General features: G+C 36.5%; 1 protein-coding gene across 5 annotated transcripts in view; it reads right to left on the reverse strand.

Annotated features, from left to right (window-relative positions):
* The window catches only part of LOC124646358 (protein spire), a 165,745-nt gene that overhangs the window by 48,279 nt on the left and 93,363 nt on the right, over positions 1 to 24,103 (reverse strand). For all 5 annotated transcript variants that reach the window (XM_047186489.1, XM_047186486.1, XM_047186488.1 and 2 more), the window contains exons 3-4: positions 20,268 to 20,394; positions 5,394 to 5,548 (exon numbers count right to left, since the gene is read on the reverse strand). In XM_047186489.1, the coding sequence (XP_047042445.1) occupies positions 5,394 to 5,548; positions 20,268 to 20,394 (282 nt within the window). The remainder of the gene's footprint in view (positions 1 to 5,393; positions 5,549 to 20,267; positions 20,395 to 24,103) is intronic.

Raw genomic sequence — 24,103 nt, forward strand, 5'->3', positions numbered from 1 at the left:
GCTGTCCGATCCGAGTAACGATAAAAATTGAATCGACATAGAAACAAGTATGTCATCCATATATGCAAATTCATTAAGAGGCATATGTCGTCAGTGTAATAATTTTAAACTCAGTTATTAGACATCTTACATTGTTTGAGATACACTCTATTATAATCTAAAGGTTGTAATAGTCTATGGAGTCATACTACGGAAACACAATCGTCATCTGATTTGACAAAAGTTCAAAACATTTCTATTCATCTTTTTTTAAGAAGAAATTCATCATTATCTCAGCACCTCTTGAGGAGCAAGATTAAGTGGTAATATATACTATGTTAACATCGTCCCCTGACTTTGCAACCTTAATTGATTGTAAATACTGAAAGACTTTCATCAAATACATAACCTAGTTCTGCGTGAACTGCAAAGGATTGCACAGACTTTTTTTAAAGCAGTCGGCAGGCAAACATTTTAAGAAGGCCAAATTCCTGTTTTTTTGTTGCTTTACCAGTTTTTATTCAATACAGTTGGATTTAAGAACTACATCTACGTTGACGATTTATGAACATTACACATTCTGTTAGTCGATGTCACGTGAAATGGACAAGGATTTGGAACTAGTCCTCATAGTAAATTTTTTTTGCCTTGCCAAGACCTACGCAACGGTACTAGAATCAGCACTGTTGGACAGGGTACCAAAACACCCATCGTCCTTTGGATTTATTATTTTTATTTAATACCTACCATTCTTGAAGGTGTTATTTTTTTGGAAAGGCAATTATTTATAATTTAGAAGAAAGTTTCGTTCAAATATTTTAACAATGTGTAAACATTATCATAAGTTAGTGCTAGAAGCTCGTGCCTTAAAGGACAACGAAAGGCAGTAATCATAATTATAATTATCATCATCCTCATCCTCCGAGCCTATGTTGGGGTCGGCTTCCAGTCTAACCGGATGTAGCTGAGTACCAGTGCTTTTACAAGGAGCGACTATCTGACCCCCTTAACCCAGTTACCCGGGCAACCCAATAAACCCTTGGTTAGACTGGTGGTGGTGGTGGTGGTGACTTACTGGCTTCTGACTACCCGTAACGACTGCCAAGGATGTTCAATGACAGCCGGGACCTACAGTTTAACGTGCCATCCGAAACACAATCATTGGTGTCTAAGATATATTTAGAAAGTACATACAAACTTAGAAAAGTTGCATTGGTACTTGCCTGACCTGGAATCGAACCCGCGCCCTCATACTCGAGAGGTTGGTTCTTTGCCCACTAGGCCACCACGACGCCCTCATCATAATTATAATTAATACACGATAAACTATATAGGCCATGTACTTACATAAACCTATTTATTTTACAGAACTCTTTCAGTCATCAAGTGACTGCTTACGTAAATACAAACAAGAATGCATTTAACTGCATTACAGCAAGCACGGGCCTATTTATCGCGTGATTTAACATCAAACACAGTAATTAGTGCAGTCGACATGCAGCTACTTAACAAATTCATCAATTATCACCTTACAGCTTCAATTAGCAGCGCAACACTGGATTATCGACATGTTACAATACTAATTGGAGCCGATCTCATTCGGAATACAATTACAATTCAACGTTACTTTTACGAATATATGAGGATATTCCACTTTATTATAAACGTCCTTTTTTATGTACTATCTCGCTAACTGCCGAATGGATGGATTGACATATCATAGGCTACATTTTATCCGGGCACCCCGGAAATAGCTGTCTCTTGAAGATTGGGAAACCGCTGGCGGAAGCTAGTTGTTCATCATCCTCCGAGCCTTTTCTCAATCATGTTGGGGTCGGCTTCCAATCTAACCGGATTCAGCTGAGTACCGGTGTTTACAAGAAGCGACTGCCTATCTGACCTCCTCAACCCAGTTACCCGGGCAACCCGATACCCCTTGGTTAGAATGGTGTCAGATTTACTGGCTTCTGACTACCCGTAACGACTGCCAAAGATGTTAAATGACAGCCGGGACCTACAGTTTAACGTGCCATCCGAAACACAGCCAATGGTGTCTAAGATATACTTAGAAAGTACATACAAACTTAGAAAAGTTGCATTGGTACTTGCCTGACCTGGGATCGAACCCGCGCCCTCATACTCGAGAGGTTGGTCCTTTACCCACTAGGCCACCATGACTTTTTAATAGAAGAAAATATCATTTATTTAATGTTCATCATCCACTAGGTAACAATATTTTTATGTTGTTTAAAAAAGAAATCGCAATACCTATCTCATTCTAAGCTATCAACAATAGAACATTATGACAATAAGAAATAACGACTATTTAACGTTGCACAATAAATAAACATATTGCAACTTTACCTACTACATTTATTTATGTGTGTCATCGAATATTTTCACAAGTTTTCGCAAACATTTATAAAATCATCTGAAATATGCAAAATGCATCGTTTGCTTGCATCTTGTGATTTGTAATTTACGACCCGTAACGATGCGCTTAACTTTCCATTTTACTCAATTCACATAAAAATCATCAGATACCGGCTTCCATTACAATTTCAACGAATTTGTTGCAACTAGGTGTCATGTTGTAAAGGTTTTCTCTTAAAGTGAATACTTAATTGAATTTGTTTCTTCAGTATGTATGTAAATATTGTCTTGTATACTTGTTAGTTTAATTTATGTATAAATATAAAACTTTCAGTCAGATATTTTCAATTTTAAATGAGTCTACGAGATGTTAATATTGATTCACTCTAATCATATAAAAGAGAGTCTTAATAAGTAATTAAGCTAGTGCTAATTATGAAAGTGAGTTCGCAAATATTAATCGAACTTTCGAGAACATTTTACGAGCTTTAAAATTTCAAAGAACCAAAGGAGCACTTTCGGATGTAACGACCATTAGCAAGCTTTGTAAATATTAAGTAGCCGGCTTACTAACATTATTCTAGAATATTTCATACCTTAATTATAGTTCGGCCATTCAGAGAATGCGTTCCTGACACGTCGCGATTGAACTGACGACGTAACTACATTCATTGATTATTGATATAATAATGTTGTTTTAATGCTCCTCAATTGTTAAAACGGTAAACAACCAGCAAAAATATTTTTATCGTAACTGCAACGCCATTGCAAAGTTACGTCGTCAGTTCAATCGCGACGTGTCAGGAACGCATTCTCTGAATGGCCGAACTATAACATAAGATACACAAACAGTAACTTAAATGTAAGTAATATCAGATTTACTTCAAAAATAAAATATTACTCACTGACTTCAAAAAAATCCTTCGAAACCAAAGTTCGAATCAAACATAAATATTTACTTAACTATGATGCAACAGCCATTAGAATTTACTTTTTACTTAGTTACTTATTGGATGATCATAATTCGATTTCATAATAAGCCATCGATATCGGTCAGACGGCTATTAAGCCAGCTAATTACCTGCTTAATGACAAATATATACAGTAGATATTAAGTGCCGTCGTAAAACAAACGCATAGAAATTTGAGATCAACACTTATCTTATGACATAAAAATTATAAGAGCTAAGGCTGCGACTGACTGGAGTGTAACAATTTTACTTTTACACAAGTAGAGAATGGGCGTAGTACATCTATAGCTTTTGATAGGTGGAAAAAATAAATATAGCAAAAGGAAAATAATTTCAACTCATTATAATTTTTCGAAGCTTCAGCGACTACTCAAAAATACTGTAAAAGGTAATTTTCTATAACTTGTTTCTCTGTTTACTCTAAGCAAAACACTACCTACTTAGGTACACTACTTACTAGCTTAAAAAATGAGTTCAACAACGGAAACGTTTTCATTAATCCTATTCTTTATATATACCAAAACTGTATCCTGAATTTTTATAAACTGTTCAAAATGGGCTAGTTAAAAATGCACTGCTTCACTACAAAAGTGCACAACGATCGTCCAAACTTCATAACTAAAATAAACCAACGTGCGCACACCCTAACCTTATCGGATTCACTTAACAAGTCCATCAGCGGGCATAACGTCAGGTTATCCACTAATAACTTCCTAATACGTGCCGGAGAAAGCAGATGACATGCCACCTCCATGTGACGCAACACCATCAGCACCATGGGAATTGGGAACAAGGAAATTGGTACTTTGGTATTTTGAAGTAGGTACCTATCCCTTATATTGTTATAAAAACTGGTAACTTATTATGGTTATGAAGTAAGTTTTTTTGAAAGTCAGTAATAAGGGAATGTAATCAGGATACACGAGGATTTTTTGTGATTTATTGATATTTTAGTCATTTGTTTTTGATAGTATTTGGGAATAATTATTATGAATGTTATCCTCCGTGGTCAGTTGTTAATTTTATTCAAAAACAAAGTTGTTAGATACTTTAATCTTAAAGTGAGTTATGACCTGTTTAATCAACACAACATCTATCTTCCGTTTATTAAACCAAAGAAGATCTCATTATCTTTGATAAATCTCTCTAACGCATGATTTATCTCTTAATCCCCATCACACTTGTGTACCAATCCATATCCGATCCAAATATACCGGTAACATGTTATTCGAGGCTTTGTCATCATGCAGTAATTGAACACCCAGCTTTACTTCAAAAGACATCTATAAGAGAAAGTTGTCAGTGTAAACTGTTCCTTTTTCAATCACAATCAGATATGGACGGGACGGGACGACAAGATTTTTGGAGCACTTTCTTAGTTATCTGAATTGGGATCTTTGGATGGGTTACTTTTATCGATGCGGAACAGAGATGTTTACTTAGGCGACAGAAAAATTACTTGAAGAGAATATCTTTGGAGGATAATAATGTAGTGGCAAAAGATACTTTGAGGATGATCAAAATAAATTAGCCGTAATAAGTAAGCGTGGAAACGAGTTTGAACTTAAATAATAGGCGTTTGGCCTCTATGCCATCTTGTCGAGATAACTAATAAATAACACTCAACAACGCTAACTAATTCGATTACTCCAATTTTCTTCTAATTAAGGGCGTTACGGATGGACAGACCACTTAGGACCAAAACTGAACACCATAATTGTTTGGTAATTGCTTAGTTTCGTTAAGAGACTCTTGGGTATTCTTGCGAATATATGAGATGATCCACAATTAATTACTATCAACTATCTTCAAATTACAGTGCCAAACAAGTAAGCTCATTAATTGACAGTATTATAGAACTTTGTTTTTAATATAAGCGCGAGTGTGCTATCAGGAAGCGAGAAACTGCTAGCGGAAGCTAGTATAAATTTGAGTTTTTTTTTTATTGTATTACAAGTAGACTGCTATAGCCACAACCACTGCCCTTTTAAATCCCTATCTTCCCACGATATCCTCAAAACTTGAGAGTCGAAGTCCGAATTCTTTATGGACCTTACAGGCCCCACTCACCTCAACGACATCCTTAAGCATGAACCGCCTGCGCCGGCGCCGCCTGCGGGGCGCGGGCTCGGAGTCGCGCTCGATGCCCTCGTCGTCCGTGTCCGCGCGCCCGCACTCCGACGTCTCCGAACCCTCGGAGAGGGCGCCGCATTCCTCGTCATCATCTAGAAGAGAAGGTACGGTTTAGTCTTTGAAGTCATAAGCTTTAACTGTATTTTATGCTTAACATCAGGGGAGTTTTTAGATAAAAAAAACGAAAAGCTACTTCCACTTGCGGGACATGTGATTTATACTTATAACCTTTGTATGGGAAGGTGTTGTTAAAAGGCTAAATATAAAGAGGTTTCGCGAGACAGATATAATATTGAATAGTGCTGTGAGGATCGGTAGCGCAGAATAGCTTATGAGATCAGTGTAATGTCAGTGACTAGAGATTTTACTCATAATTGTGTAAGTACGTTCACTTCCATTACTATATCATGAATCAAATATTACTGACACAAAGACCTAATACGACTGTCATATTTATTGCTCAAATTAAATACCAATACCATTCAATTAGAACTACCTAATCACTTCACAATCCACGTGTGGTCGTATTGCTCACTAAATAACCACGAGCCGGCCGTCAGTATCGAGTGAGTATCGATAATCGTTGCATCGACAGCGTCAGAGCGTAACCGATCGGTTGCGCAAACGCATATTTGCGAGCTTTTGAGCCGCTGTTCATGTTGACCAACCGGCCAGCGGCGCTTGACTCTTGACATTGAACATGGATTATGTGTCAATGGTCAGCTTGGTTGTAGGGATGTCGTTAAAAGTTTTTAACTATGGTTTATTGTTCAATCGTACAATAGGTTTAATGAAATTGACATCGGGTATGATAAAAAGCAGGCTATTCGGAAGCATGCAAAATCAAAGCCGTGTTACATAAAACTGAAACCCGGGATATAGTGGACTTTTAATCAGGTGTCCAGTACGGGGACTACCATTAAATATTCTGGTTCTGATCAGCGTAGCTATTATAGATAGGTTGCTATATAAAACTTCATAAGGAGAATAAAGGTTTATGATACCACTCGGAAAAATATTAGTCGAAAGATGTTGACTTTCTTTAATCATAGATAAAATAAGTGACAACCCTAACCGTAAGTGCTATTATAGTAAAGATATCACGATTCTTTTTATTGATAATATAATTTTAATTGAGTAACTCGTGGGCGAGTAGCTTAAGCTTTCGTTAACCCTAGAACCCTACCTGGGGTGCTGGAGAACCCCACGGAACTTTATTTTGGATTTTTCACTTATTAATTATATTCACACGATTTTGCGTTTCAGCGTATTTTATCCTAGTGGTAGCCGCTCTAGGCCTATCAGTCGCGCGGAGTTCCCCGCTGCGTGTAGACGTGTGTACATGTGCTCTGGGGTGCCTGGTCACCCCAGTGTAGGGAAATCGATATTTTTATTTGAACATTTATTTAATTTAATAATAGTATTTTTGAAGTAATTTATGCAATCTATATAACCAGCCCCCCTAGCCAAATGACATTTTAGGGTTTAGCGACAAGTTCACAAATTCCGACGAACTTTTCGCAAAGAATTGGGACTTGGGCTAATATATAAGCACTTGGAAAATCGTTTACAAACCCCAAGTTTGAGGAGGGATGTGAAGGAGGTCATTGCAGGTATCCTGAAAAAAGATGTGCCAGCAGCAAGGGCCATGCCTGACCATCAAAAACAAGAACGATGTGGAATGTGCCCCAGGAATAAAGACCAGAAATGCAAGACCAGGTGCAATAAGTGCCAAATCCCTATTTGCTTGGAGCACCAAATAAAAGTGTGTCAAAAATATTCTATTTAATAAATGTTATTAATTTTATAAGTTGATTTGTGATCTCAATTGCCTAAGAAATAAATATGATTATAAAACATTTCAACAGTATTTTATTTTCCAAAAATAATCACATTTTTACTTTGGGGTACTCGAGCACCCCCTGTAGGAAAATAGGATGGTAAAATAGGTGTAGGGCTTAAGGGTTAAATACTCGTATGTATAAAGTGTTAGGTGTACGTTTCAACGGGTCATGGCTACTTTTATTGAAACCTTTATGTGTTAGGTATAATATTTGTATTGTGATCAGAGCTTTTGATTAAAGAAATAAAATAAATGCACATAAGAGGTTACACACAATTTTGTTACATACCATGATTTGTAGATGCGGATGTGCACAAATAAAGTTTTGTGATAATCATAAAAACATACAAGTACCTACTTAATCATGTAAAACAAGATTACTTAAAAAGAAATGTGTAACAATACTCTTGCAAAAAAAAACTTGTCGAGCTTTGAAAAATGATCTGTTGAAAACACTAATAACCAATTTTAATCAAGCTACCAACGAAATTGGATCAGCCCGCAGCCTTCACCCTTAGAGTAATTATCTCATGACAATACAAAAAAACTTGCTAACTTAGCCGGTGGAACAAAATTGATGTGAAACCATCCATCAGTCAGACAATGACTCCCAACAGCTTACTACGTATTTCCTAAACATATCTTTGGATAACTAATGCTTTTTTTTGTAAAGGGGTTTAAACACTGTCGAGTGCTGTCGCGCGGTTATGCTGCTTGTAGGTAACTGAATAAGCAGATATTACAATCTAATCTCTTTTGCTGCTGATGTTTACAGTAATGGCATACTTTATTAACTAATAAGTGAAGAAAATATGACTATTTCCCTTTTCAACATTTAATTGATGCAAATACAGTGTTTTCCGCGCTTGTTTTCAAGTAAACCTTTCCTACTTCCTAGGTATAAGTCTATTATAATTTTACGTGGAAATAATGTCTGCATAAGCTAGAAACCTGTAGGGAAACTCATTATAGATTCACTTCCTTTTGAGTTAATTACCATTATTAACAATTTACTGTGACAATCTAGCGCTGTATTTTAGATATTCAACCACTCAATGTGTTTACATTAAATTATTTTATTATAAAGCACTCAGATATTGTTTAAAAAACGCTTCTTCAATGTGGGAGATGCTTTACCCAACAACTATATAGAGCTGCTATATTTTATTATTATTTTGTTTAGTGGACAATAAACAAAACAATAGAAGTTGTTAGTAGCAATCACGATGGCAGCCTACCAAATAACTTGATTGATGTGAAACTTGACAGGATCATTCATCAGGACTTTTTACTTTCGTTCGAAGAGAAATAAAACGAGTTGTTCAAAGCCTACAAAGATTTGAACTGATTGGTCTGTCATCTGCCCATCCATCATGAGAGATTACGTGGACGTTGGGAAAAAACTGGCGATCCAAATTGCATACAAGTTGGTAGCCCGGCTTCATTAGAGATGTGCACATCACAGGACGGAGATTAACCTGACGATTTTGAAATGTAAAACTAAGTATACACTTGGACATTTTGTAATGAAGTCACTGATGGGATTACAAGTTCCGTGTGCTTGTGCTGTTCATTTAAGTAATGGCGGTTAAGTGGTGTATTTTGTCAAATGTCGCGAGTACCTACTATAGTAATTCCATCATTCATCTTCAGAGTTTCATCATTATGAATGAGCAAACCTTTGAATGAATGAATATTGACAAGTTGACCTTTCAACACCAAAAAATATCAAAGTATCTGGAGAGACTCAAACTCAGTGATAAACGGAATCTCCTTATTTGAAGAAGCATCACAAAGACACTTATTAAATCACCAAAGCACCAAAAATGTATACTAAAATGTATTCCACTTAACCCAATACCAATGTAAATACAGTATCTACTTCCTAACATACTCCAACATTCCCTACAGAAACAGCTTCGTCCACTTCCTTATTAACCATTAAATAAACACCATCAAACTACTTTATTACTACAATAATTACAGCAAACACTAAAAGCTGGGCCTATGCTAATAAGCCGACTGAATTTACTTAAGAAAATTCAAAGAAACTGAAAGTTAATGTATGGCATAATAAAGCGATCAATGTAATAATGGTAGGTATAAATAAAACGACAGGACTTCAGCTTAAAGTCAAATTAACGTAAGCAATGACAAACGTTATCGCTGTCCTGTCTGTACCTACACATAGTTTTGTTTATTTTGCTCATATTTCATGCTGGGAGAGCTCATAAAAGACAGCAAAGTGTTGGACTCCGAAGAAATCTAGAATTTCCTTAATGCTATGTAGTGAGATTTACTGCGAGTCATTTAAGTGACTCTGATAGTGTAAGATCGAATTCAGATGCAGCTTTTATGTAAGAATGGAGTCTATCTATAGGTATCGGAGTTCAGATAGCAGTTACGAATTCATGTAAATGTGATACTTAGCAGGATCCAGTAACACTGGAAGGCGGCCTCAACCTAGTTGGTAACAAGCTGCCTGACGATCCACCTACAACCGAACCCGCCTAATTTATCTTTATCTAGCAGCATGTCAAACCATACACAAAATTATGACACTATTAAGTCAAATTCACAAAGTCGACATGCTAATACCAGGGTGTCATGAGTCAGAGTGAACTAATAGTAATAAATAGACGCGAATTCGTTACGCAAGCTTCAGACGTCTAGTAGCTCGGATAACTTAAACTAAATGCGTAGATTTATTCGCTCGAGAGCGCTCGGCGCCAATTATGACGACATAGTGAGCACGAGCTTATTACTGTCTCGTGTTATGAATTCCTGGTACGTCAGCGTTATGAATACATGTGCGAATGATTCGCAATTTCACAAGCTACTGAATTAGAAGATTGAAGTTTATTGAATTTCCTTGATTTGAGGATGTTTACCGGTCCATTGAAGTGTTTGCAATCAAGCGTGCATTCATTGTCGATAGCGACGGTTTCGAGTGCAAGGCTGTGTAAATTCAAATGAGCTTTTAACATGGAGTCGGAACTGTTTTCTTTCTGTGAACAGAAATAAACTATGAAACAGACTGTAAACAAAAAGCAGTTAGCAGTCGGAAACATCGGGGCTGTAATAGTGTCCATGTAATAGTTGGCTGTAATCGACAAACTTGCGTGTATCGTGGGAGATACAGACTGTTAACGGTTTGTGCGTTTTGTTGCAGATAAGACTTGTTCTCAGGGCTGCGTGTAGCGGCTTATCTTGAAGGCACTATGTTCTGTATGTAGGCGCAGTTTATTTTCTTCCTGGCGTATGGTAAACGTATGTATCTTTTTGATTTAAGATGTAACCACCAGTGCAGGTATATTCGAATACAGCTTCTTTTGTGTCCGAAAGGAGTAAAGTTATGGTCATGTTAATTTCGACTTAATATTGAAGAGCTTCTTAATGTAAGTCAGCTTAAAGGAATCAATAACATTCGGAACCTTTCTAGAATATAATACAGTTTTATAATGAAATTCGATCGGTCATTTCGAAACAACGGCCCCATCAACTGATAACAATATGCACACTCAAGATGAGCACCAACTTGTACATTTAGAAACCCTTTTACATAACATCCTTAAACTTTTGAATACGTACATTATGCAAACTTAGAAGACGGAAATATCACGCCAGTTGCCACCATGATGTATTGAAACCAGTCGTGGAGGAAACCGCGCCGATTCAATTTTCCTTTTGCGCTCCCGTTGGTTAGATAACCATGGTCCACGTGGGTAGTGCAGCTCTGAACACTTTCCAGTGACGAAGTACGATTTGAGATAAATTGCACTACAGGTAGGGACAAGATTCTAATCCAAAAAACTGATTTACATACCCTAACATTATATTTTGGTAAATAAGACATGCAATGCATCTTCGAGAACAAATTCACATGGATCAAAAATCCCTCACCATAATATTCTATGAAGTGACCAAACAAAGCCCAAGCTCACCATGAGGCTCACCATTAACAATAATTTATAATATTGCGAACCAACTTCCTCCTCCGAACATGGGATCAAGCTAGCAGTTTGGGTCACCGGCAGAATTCGAAGCAATATAAGGACTGTAATTGGTCGAAACCTGGATTTTACTCAAGTTACTGTTATTCTCCGGAATAACGATTTTGGACCCACTTATGATGGGATATCTGGGAAATCAGTTTTCGAAGTTTTTGATAAATGTAAAACGTTTAAAGAATCTCTATGGTCAACAATAAATATAATATTTTGAAATAAAACTTGTAGTAAATGTAGATAACAAAAGCAGTTTTGTTCGAGCACAAATGAAAGGAATCTATTACAATCGAGGATAAAGTGCTTCTTTATTTTCTTGTTTGTCCTGATCAAATTGTTTGCTAATCCCAATACAATCCGCCATTCAAGAAATCCCAAATGTCATTGTTGTCGGTAATTGTTTTGGATTCCCTGCGGAGTTCCTATTTATTTTTCCTCTATTGAAGAAATATAAAGAAATTCTTTGGATTTAATCTACCAAGTTCATTTCCTTTATTGTTGGTAATTTATCATTATACTACTTCAATCCCTAATACTCGTATTCTGCTAATGTTCCGCCTATCAGTACTCTTTGGTCAGTAATTCTATAGTTTCATAGATTAATAGTTTTAGAATGTCTGTTTACAAGGAATTCATGTTTACGACTAAGATTCAGGATGCTAGTGGAGTCGTACGCATCGTAACCTAAAATAAATAATGGAATGGCAATAAAAAGAAAGTGTGCAGTAAAATGTGCAAGGTCGTCAATGGAATGTTATTTACGACTGCCTTATAATAATATTATGTTTAGTACCTAAAGTATTATTTACACCTACTAGACATGGCTTGTCCTATTTTACTTTCTTTCGGTGTTTTGCTCCATTTAACCATTTTCAATTGTCAAAGCGCCAATTTGACCAATGGGAGGCCAATACACGGTTGGTTATAGTTAGAGTTAGCGTTACCTATGTATAGTTAAAAAGTGCCACTGAATCTTTTGCTTTCTGATCTTCAGTTCTTAGAGTTTTAATTTCCTAACTAAAATGTTAATACTTTATTTTCATCTTCCGACTTACGCTTAGAAGAAACTTAATTCACGTGCAGCTTTCTTAGAACTACAGAAGAAGCTCAAAGAGTCAGCATAGAGAACATTATAGGATTATTAGTGTGTGTAAATCCTAAACACTATAACGGTACACGGGTAAGGTGACCATAAATTCGCACATTACAAACGGGACGTACTTCAACTTAACGATAGGCACAGCACAGACGTGCGTTATTTAATACTATTGTTTTATTGTACTATTTTGTCAGACACTGTTAGGATAAGCGAGTAAACGACAATTCCATAAAGCATTTACGAGTATGTAAATGAAATGGGTTCAAAGTTCTAAGGAGAAAGTACGTCAAGCGTTAGTTTCGTGAAGTTGTGATAAAACACCTTGCCTAGAACCTATAAATTGTAAATAGATCTCTCTTTTCTACTCAAGCTGTTTTGAAACACGACTGAACAATTGAAGAAACGACTCGATGCGTTTTAGTGTGAGTTTTGTTATTGAATTTGCATTTTTCTATGCACCACATCAATTTATTGTCAATAAATCACTGAATAAAGTTTGTAAATACAAAACAATGGACAAAGACCTACAAATTGATTTCAATACCAACAGAACACTTACTTGACCTAATTTCCAACAGCCACAAATAAACACCCTCGAAACTGCAGCCGTACAAACAAACGCACAACTTTCACGGTAGCTCAGAAAGCCTAAACACTTCCTAATCCTGCTTATAAATAATACATGTAAAGCGATAACATTGAGCAGCCTAGCTCAGCTCGAAATGGACAAATAGAACCATTATATCTGCGAGTGCGAATCTGATAGTCCGGGGAAATATAGACACTTGGACACAAAGGACCAGGCTAAGCTTTGAAAGGGAGAATGTATGAGTAAATCTGCGTGTTTGTCCTAGTGTAATGTTTAGAGGTATCTCAAAAATAAATAATTTTGGTGTTATTTTACGCTTCTACAATAAAAAGTTGTAGATACTCTTGCTTTATTCAACCTTCCTCTGAAAGCATACATTGCTGAATGTAAATAAAATATGACAACAATAGTCGAAAAAGTTTCAGCTTCGCTTCCAAGTCGATTTAAAGGAAATAAGAAAGCGATTTACCTTGCACTTTCATTACAAAATGCATTTTCATTTTCCATTGTCAACTATTGTCAATTTCCGTAGTTCCACAGAAATATGGAAAGAATAATACAAGAGTGGAAATTGCGGTTACTGAAGGCAAGGCTTTAGAAAATTTGTTCTAGGAATAGGAGAGAAAAATATTGCTATTGATAATAAAATGAAACGATGGTCACGTCCTTATATCATAAAACCAGGCAATCAAAGAAATGGGTTGAGTGCCTATTGCTTTCATTTTATTACAAATATTTTACTCTTTTGTAATGTTAAAGAAAATACAGAGCAAATAAATTAATTCAGTAATAGAAAAACCGTAAATTATAAACGTTAGGACTATCACTGATCATAATAAGCGAAATCTTATTTTGAGCATAAAGATTGGACAGATATCTACTGACCACTTAATAGCTAGTAATCAGGAAGGTCAATATTTTCTTAAGGGAATAAGGAACTTTAACGTAAGATAAAGAAAACTTGCAAGTACGCAAAAAATCATAATAATTTAAAACTCAGATCATACATAGGCCTAAGAAAGACTACAATACAAGATAGTAGAAGATCCATAACAAGCAGGCATCGACAACATAATGATCAATGGTGTTGCATCGCGGAACCATCCATTGTGCTAATACCCGTGATTTATGGGAAAATAGATTAAATGTTACGCTATCTACAAGCTAATGTGGGAATGAGGTTTCTATATAGGCTTATAATTAATTAGCTTGCTGTGGACGTTCTAGTTAGAACGGGTTTTGGGTATCTTCTGAAGAGACTTAAGCTATTAATTCTGGACGATTTTAGAACATCCTAGGGTGTTTCTTTATGTAAGCACCCTTACTCATTTTGAAACGTTACTAAATGTCTGCGTTACACCAGAAATTACTATTCATCTTTCAATAGCAGTGCAGATTCTAGAGACGTCATATTTGGTAATTACAATTACTTGCCCAAATAAGTGATTGTGAATAAAGAAATTTGCTTAGACCTTAGCGAAAACAAGTGAGAAAAAAATTCAAATCAAAAACCCGGAATATTTACAGAAATTCCTGAGCAAAACCAGGCACGAGCCATAGTCTCAGAACAAAAATGTCCTCAATGTTAACTGCGGAACATTATTTTCCAATAAAACGTTTCCAATAGGCGTGCAAGTCGCACTCACAATATGGTTCAATACTCACTTTATTGTACAATCAATTTGTAAGTTACGATCGCCATTTTATATTACTTTGTACTCGCAAATGGGGGTAATGCTTTTACTTAATTAGCATACATACAGAGAAATGTTGTGAGAGGTACTAGACGGGATATATGGTGGTATTGATAGATTCAATTTTATAGGTGATCATCGTGAAAGAACAATCAAGAATTAAATCTTGTTTTTCCAAATTACTCTGTTAACTCTGCCTTTCTCATTAAGATTCAAGAGACCACGGCCTGTTAGGTAATTAAACCTGCAGCTCACTCGATAGGAAGAAGTCTACATCAGTTACATCTCTAATTACTTTAATAAGTGCATGTATAACGTTTATATCTAATAACTATACCTACTAAGCATCAACATCAAAAGTTAACTGTACACAGCAATATAATTACACTAAACCTATCCAATAGTATTCCCGTTTCTAAATCATATCATAAAACAGATTCTTAAACGGTCGGCAATTAAATTAACCAGAACTACACATTTCTTTTATTTAACTAATAACTGACAATCATCCTTAGCAATTTGGAACTTTATTTCTAAAACTTTTAGACTCAAAAACGATTGTTATAACCTAACTCAAGTAAACAAAAATAATTGACCGTGCACAATAGACCTCGAAATCGTCAAATTTTTATCTCATCCAAATAAACATGAACCATTCCCTAGTGTGTAATTTACCTAACCGTTGCTGATGGTTAACTGTCTATTACATATGATACGCTATTGTTTATGCCTGTCCAATAGTTACGGATTTGAATAATGGCCACAATAGTCTAGGAATACCGTAATTTCATTCATTCTTTTCTCATTCACTGTACGTTGTTTGAGACAGGTATGCCCGAACAAAATGCTTCACGATTTCATTGTCTGACTGCACTTATTACTAGAAAGTTGGATGAGATAACAGTTGAGTGCTGTTACAAGATACTAGACTACATAAGTGAATATGAGATCCTTCTTAGTTAGAGATTAAAATTGCTGGATTGCTGGCAATTTAAAGAAAGAAATCTTTATTAGGTAACTCTTAGCAGCGGATAGTCAAACTTTAGCTATCTCAGTAAATACTATAACTTTGTCAAATCAAAGCAATAAATCACTAAAGAATACTTTGGGTAGCCACAACAATAGATCATCTACATAAAACAATACAGTTATGATTCGAAAATCACAATGTAGAGGTACATCTCCAAATCCGTAAAATCATTACAAAAGATAGCGTTAACCTTTTACGTCCATAAAAGAATCGTACCATACAAAAACCGCCGGAGTCGTGAGAAAATCGTGAACATTGTTCCCTAGATCTGCGTATAAAAGTTAAAGATAAATCAAACTTTCTTTCTTTGTCGAGTTTTTGTGGTGGCCTTGTGGTGCGCGAAGTGCGGTGTGCGGTGACGTATTGTCAGTAATTAGGGCTGCGTGTGATCACCGCAGTGACTTTATTATGAATAATGTAGTGTTTCACTCCACTATAACGTAGACTATTATTTTTTATACTTGAATTGATATACTTAAGAAATAAGAATTTAAAAAGATGTTGCTACTTATTTCCGTCCAGACAATGATAAAGAAAGTGTTCAAAAATGTTGATAAGAAAATGTGATTTAAACAATGACCTCGAATTTGTGCAGGCAGTATCGAGCACGTCAGATCAATAAAGATAATGTCGTCGTTCAAACATTCCGACGCCGAAAATAGTCGGATGTTTCCGAACAATACCCAGCGTCACATCACCATTGTGTTCTCAACTTATTCACCTGTCCAATGTGACCCACTGACCAGTATTTACATCTCGCGTCTCCCGCATCTCTCGGAACGATCGATACTTTCGTTGCGATTCTATTCGATCGCCCACTTGTAACCAAATAAACAGTTACACGTCAATAACAGACGGCCATGAACTTCATGATCAAAATCGTTTGTAAGATTTATGATGGCCCTGTTGTATCGGACAAGCCAGCGGTCGATACAACACGATCGGCTCTCGATTACGATCGGAACAAGTGTGTACATTCCCTCCCAGCCGCTCACAAATTATCCCGCAGTGTTGTTTTACAGCACGATTTTCTTATTCATAAACAACAAACTGTTGACATTGCAGCTCCAGCCAGGTGTTTAGAATTTGATTGGCATAAAATTATGGGCAATACAAAACGGTACACTTTCCTGCGTGAGCTATTAAAAGGCGATAAATTCATCTTTGCCTATACGTATAGGAAACATTGCAGGAAGCTGTAAATACGTAGTCGGAGAAATTACAACTCGATTATGAATCGAGACTGTGTCGGCTCGATGTTGGTGCAAAAACTGCCTTCGCGAGGGAAAAGCAGAAAATATGACAAGTTAATTTAGATTGAGTGGGTCCGTGAGAGTTGGAAAGGGAGGTGAAAGACAACCGGAACGAATTGTATCATTGCATTGTGAGCTAAACGCGATGGGAGGCGACGGAGCCGGTGCGAGAGCAAAGGTCCCTGATAACACCGGCATGGTGCGGCCCGAATGTCATCTCGCCGACAGCCTGTCTGCCTCAGATAGAAGCATGCATAAGGTGGACTCGGCGACGTCGTAGAAAGTGAAAATTAATACCCAATCTTGTTGAACACGACTGTATCTGTGTATGTTAATGAAGTGCGATGAGTTTATTGCATATCATGATACATACATGGATGTGTACCTGCTCGTATTAAATCGAACACTTAGCTAGATATTTATCTGCCATCAAAAGATGCTCTAGTAAAAAAGAAGTTGCTATTTTCTCAAGAATCTTGAACTCTTTGCCTTTCTTCAAAGTTTACAAGCAAAACTGAAATGATAGTGATCTTAATCCTTCAATGTTTTTATCTCATTCCAAATGAGTGCTCTCAAAAACTTTACACCGCTTGCAAAGAATAAGTAAAAGGGTATTATTTAAACAGAGCTTTAACTAATTACTTGTGAACAATGTCAGTATTTCTGTGGGTAGAATTCAGATAAACCAACATTGAGAATGGGCGGAAGTAACACCGTTGTGGACTGGAATGCAATGAGAATATACCGATTAAAGAAATTCGGTACTTTTGTGTCACTGAACCGAATTGATAGCGTTAAGTTCTTTATGCTTCTGATATCCGCGATTTAACTTCTACCTGTACCCCTATGAAATGTAGCTTATGACTAACGAATAACGTAGCATTCTATTAGCAAATAAATTGCTAACAATAAATGAAATGAGTGGGTAAACAATAGTAAAGCATAAGTTTCTGCTGTATCCTACATTCTTTGAAGAGACAACTAACGGAGCTACGATATAGTATTAACATTCCTACGGTACACGCACAACGTAAAGACAAACAAAAAGTTAATTAAACCTGACCTCGATGCGAACAATAACATGGCAATATTCATACCCATGGGGCGCTGAAGAAGTTCCCATACAATGGTGATATAGCTGAAGATATTCCCATGGCAACGCTGCGTCTATGGGGAACAGTTAATGGCGTTTTGTTGAGTGATAATTGCGAGTGTGTGTAGGTAAATGATGGTGCTGCAAACGATAATGGTGTTTATGGTGTGACAAACATCGGAGCAAATGAAACGATACAGATGTAAAGCTTTTTCCTGGTACACAATGGTGAGCGCAAAAAGCTAGTTCGAAACGACAGCTACACATAAAGACTTGCTAAGGAGTAGATACAGGTTAAATTGTCAAGTAATGGATACAAAATTCATTCATTCATGAACTGATTACTAAAGTCAAAAAATTCTGAATTTGTAGTGTATCTGCAACGATAAATGGTACCTACAATATTTGCTGTTGACTAAATTGCCATGATTTTACGATCAAACTTTTAACTAAATTGGTTAAATATTTACTCCCCTAACTACGTGATTGAAACTCGTTACAAACTTGTTTTATAACAAACAAAACTTTGTCGTGTTTGTAGTAAACTCAATTAATATGAGCGTTGGAAAACAGATTTAGGAAATTGTTGACACTGGCTGAATATTTTCCTGCACTACCTAAATACAAAAACAAACACAAAAGAATCAGCATCAAAGGAGGTCACATTCCAAGGGAATTAAAGTGCGAGAGAAATGGAAGGGCAAAACACGCAGCCATCAATCATTACTGACCAAGTTCTCATCATTAAACAAATACACCAACATTTATTTAAAAACCCTTGCCTCACTCTACAAATACCAATATTTTGACCAATATACTTATACCGAAGGAGGTCGAGGAGTATCACTAATGTCTGGTAACAGCGGATGCAATGTGTCAAAACATTGGCGATGTTGGTCGTCCAACGTGTGACCAACATAACGGAACCGCGGAACTTTAGCCAGCATCGTTCGCACGCACGTACGTAATAGCTCAGCGGGGACTTTTCAATCGTTTAAGAGGAAAACTGTTACGTTTAATAAAAAACAAATTATAAATGATGAAGAATCATGCGTTTAATATTATATTTCCATAGAAAGGGGGACATTGCGGAATTTTGAAATCATTCGCATCGATGCACATTCATGGTGAAGTAAAGGGCGCTCGGGATCAAAGTGATGCTTATTTAAAGATCATCGACCCATTAGAGAGAATATTTCTACATTCTACATTTAACTTAACCCTTCTGAACTAAAATAAATTGACTGTGAGAGCAAAAGCTGTTCCTTCGCGATCGAGATTCATGGAGTAGGTAACCACTACACTTAATGGTATTTTTTTTTTATAAATAAGACGATGACTGCTCCTATATTCCACTACCTGTCAATATATCGAGGTCTAAGTCCTTAAACCAAACTGTAGTCAGAACCAAGAAGATCAAACAAATAAATAATGCAAATAAGACGAAATCGAGTCGTTTAAGTATCGTTAGCGATCGTCGCGTACTCCACACGACAAGCATAAAGGTCAACAGGGTGAAAGTTCTGAGAACACTTATTGTATCAATACTTGTTATTAAGTGAGATGATTTGCTATTAGCGGGAGAGTAAGCAAATGTATTAACATTTGCAGCAAAAACTTACGAGGCCAAACATTACAGCAATTAACTAGAAATTGACCTCAAAAAGACGATGATCTGAGAAAACAGCCTAAAAGCAAATATACAAAAAAGATTGATGAATGAATATACAGAAAATTGAAATATTTGGCAATTACTATACCGAGAATCACATAGTTCTAAATTCGTAACTCGAGAACTTTTATTGGAAGTAAATGGATAATGTTGTGGTTATACAATTGAGTGTGGTCAGAAAATGATCGACAAGTAATTGGGCTCTTGAGAAACAGAAGATTGCTAACAGGCTGCAAAGAGTCATAATTTTCCGGGGCTGAAAAACTGACGAAATACTATGATCAAATAACGCTTCTGATTAAGATCTAAGTAATTTACTGGAATTGTTCACATAAAAGCTTGTAACACAAACCGATGTACAAACCTTTCCTGTTTGAAATTTGTGTATTGCACAAAATATGCGTTCACTGCAGTTTTGTAATAATAAAAATAGATAATGAAAAGGCTATCCTGCCTGGATAGCAGTACAGCTGAAGTTAATGAGACGATTGTTCTAGAAAATTCTAGAGTTTATCTTGGTTGTTAGCTTACCTGTAGTATCGCAGGCCGTCATCTCAGTGATAAGACCCTCAAGGTCCGGCGAGATAAGCCGCTCCTCATCCTCCGAGTGTGTGTAGTCGAGCGCGTGGTAAATCACCAGTGCTAAGTTCACCACCAACTGAAACAATGATGAAGAATTCTATTAGATTACTGGAGCAATCATGAACTCGAGTTGTATAAAGAATGGGACACGTTTGATAGGTGTTTTGGAGATCAGGATACACTGGTAAAAATATATTAGGCCTACTTAGTAAATCAAAGGTTTAGCCTTAAAACCATACAATGAAATGATCCTAATTCATCCCAAAAGAACACATTCGTTTTGGTCTTTCAACAAACGAAATCCTTGGTCTATCATCCGTTTGATCAGTAAGAGCTTCGCCACAAAGCCAGCAGGCACCGTAACTATCGCACGCACGGACCGTGTCGCCAGCACCCGGGCCATTGTTGGCCAGTTGCGCCACTCATCTGAATGCAACCGCTCCTGTACATGCAACTACACACTCCATTAAACCGATGTTTGGAAACAAGATTAATGGCGGACTGTACTGGCTCTGTACCGAAGGACCACGCCTGAAGAAATTTTAGTACCATTGAAAGGAAGAAATGTACCAAAATCTTTTACAGCGTTGTTTGCTTATGTATATTGGTGGAAAAGCTTATAGTTCGGCCATTCAGAGAATGCGTTCCTGACACGTCGCGATTGAACTGACGACGTAACTTTGCAATGGCGTTGCAGTTACGATAAAAATATTTTTGCTGGTTGTTTACCGTTTTAACAATTGAGGAGCATTAAAACAACATTATTATATCAATAATCAATGAATGTTATAATTTTGTGCCAAACTGAGTGTCAAATAACTTGGTAAACAATATTTTTCTAAATCTATACTGCGCTATTACAAGGTTATGTCAGCGGTTTATATTTTGTAGTGCTGTGCTAAAAATAACAGGCAAGTATCGTAATCTGTTCTTATACAGTTATAATATAAAATAATACGTTTTGATTTTCTTTTTAAGAATTGGAAAATAATGGACTATAAGACTTAATTATAACTTTTATGAAATATAAAAATAAAACTATGACCAAACCGCATTTTTATACTTAGATTAAAAATGGTAACCCCAAATGGCGTTATGGGCCGCCATTTTGTGACGCTAAAACAGTCGTCCGTTGTCGTTTCGTGCGCATAGACCACGTTTTTCAAGTGTTTTCGATCTGTTTTTATTTGATTACCCGGCTTTTGTTAGACCGAGATATCAGGATTGATTCTGTTATTGATAATAATATAATTATACATGTAGGCGAAGATGATGATGAAGACACCACCTCCTCAAGCAAATCGGAGTCTGATTAATATTCTGTTCGCACATTCAATTCAATGTACTTGTAACAAAGAATAAATAAAACAATTTTATTATATGAATATTACCTTTTTTTGGTTTCCACTTAAATAACTAAAATATAAAACAAATGATTCCGCCAATTTAAAACGAAAATAATCTTAAAATAATGCGGCGGTTCATTTTGAAGGAACGGTAACGAACTCAGTGTTATGTTGTGCCCATCACTAGTCGTGACTAACTGATAGGTGTCAGGAACGCATTCTCTGAACGGCCGAAGTATAGTTATGTTGTGATTGTTAGGAAAAACATGAAAGCATAGGGCGTAACAAGATTTTGGAATGTAGCTTCGTAACCGATGGTATCGCTCAAACCACATGTTTGGGCATTATCGCGAAACAACCAATTACAGATTATCTCCTAATTTTAAATAAACCCCTATTCCAATACGTAACTATTTCGGATCAGCCAAATCCAGAACATCGCTTATCGCACCCATTGTATGCAAATCGCGTGCAATATGATCGAAGTTGCGCAAACGCACGCAACTGTAACGATCGATGTATGACCGGTAAACAATGAAAGTCCTTAGTACGGCGATTAGTAAAATTCTATGCAAGGAGAGATTTCAATCTATTGAGGTAAAGGCTTTTCAAAAAGAACACAACAACTTATTTCCTTCACACCATTCTTAGAAGAAGCTTATTCATATAACTGGAAGATTGATGAGAAACAGAGAAAAGGAAATAAAAGATAAAACACGGATGTTAACAAAGCTAGCAGAAAAACAAACGAAGAATGCAAAATTGAATCTTAAAGAGAAAACTTAGTCTGAAACTAAGCTCATTTGCAATTATAATTCTGTAGCAAAACAAAAATGTGTGCAAGAAACAGATTTACGGGCACTTAGTATAATGAACAAAGAGATTCAAATGTTCAATGAAGCGTGGCTAATAACTGCAGAATCAATTAGGAGGCCGGATGCTGAATATTTAGATGGAAGTCCATGTTATTGTACCTGAGTGCACCTTTTTGTTGTGGCACTTAGTGATCGGGAAGTTGCTGTTGTTAGAACTGATCTATACATATAATAAATCTGTAAAAAAACTGTGTCTGTACATTGAATATATTAAAAAAATAATAATTGGGTGGGGTTTAGAAACAGTAATGGAGCACAAATCCAAAAAAAAAATTCTGTCTGTATGTCTGTATGTCTGTATGTCTGTATGTCTGTTTGTTTGTACACGCTAATCTTCGGAACTACTGGACAGATTTCAATGATTTTTTCTTTGTTGTATCAGTATTAAGCCTGGTCAACATATAGGCTATAATGTATCTTCGAAACTTGAAGACCTGATGCAGAACACCAACAGACCAACAAAACTATAAGAGATACAAAAATGATGCCATGGCAAAAATTGTTTCATGTGATGAGCATTTTCAGCTGAGATAATAAATTTTAAGATCTGGAACACCTGATGTGGAACCCCAAGAGCCCAGCTTCTCTGTACCATATACAGGTATGGCGTTTTAGCAAAAGTTGTTCAATTTGATAAGCACTTTCTATTGACTTATACAAATTGAAGATCTAAAACACCTGATGTGGAACTCCAGGGGCCCAGCTAGACTATAGCATATAGAACTATGACGTTTTAGCAAAAGTTATTCAATCTGATAAGCACTCTCTAAAACACCTGATGTGGAACTCCAGGAGCCCAGCTAGACTATAGCATATGAAGACATGACGTTTTAGCAAAAGTGGTTCAATCTGATAAGCACTCTCTATTGACGTATAAACATCGAAGATCTGGAACACCTGATGTGGAACTTCAAGAGCAATACTGCGCTTGAAATGTATAGAAATGAATGTTATGAAATAGGTATGGTGAATCAAAAAAAGTAATTCGTCCGTCTTTTAGATAACCCTAAAATAATGGACACGTATTTTTCTTTTCTCTCTCTCACAAACAAATAATAACGAAGATGCAACAACGCTTGAATTTTGTGTTAAGTCACTGCTTAGTACAAATTTTACATATCTAGACGTGGCGTCACGAGCCCCCACTCTCCGACTTTGTTGCGTTATATCTCATTATTATTTTGTATGTCTCTTCCATACCTCGGGACTACAGAGTTCCGAATTTTTGGGAGGCAAACGTGGGGCCGAAGCCAACACGCTGAAGCCCTTTTGAGACAACTTTTATTAAATGGTGACACAAAACCGACGATTATCCCTTTATACACTATAGAAATGAACCCAAGGACAATCCCCGGTGGACGTCGTTAAAAAAAAGACAATCCCCGGTTCTGTGCTAAACTATTGCTAACTATGGAGGAAACTACTTGGGCTATTGTGATGGGATGTTAGTGGATGACAATGTATTAGGTACATGTAAAAATGGCAGGTGGAGACTCGCCACCTCACTTACTGGGCTCCCGGGAACCAGTCACTGAATAGCAACAAGAGGGCAACAGGGACATGA

The sequence above is a fragment of the Helicoverpa zea genome, chromosome 3 (assembly GCF_022581195.2).
Source record: "Helicoverpa zea isolate HzStark_Cry1AcR chromosome 3, ilHelZeax1.1, whole genome shotgun sequence".
Taxonomy (NCBI): Eukaryota; Metazoa; Arthropoda; class Insecta; order Lepidoptera; family Noctuidae; genus Helicoverpa; species Helicoverpa zea.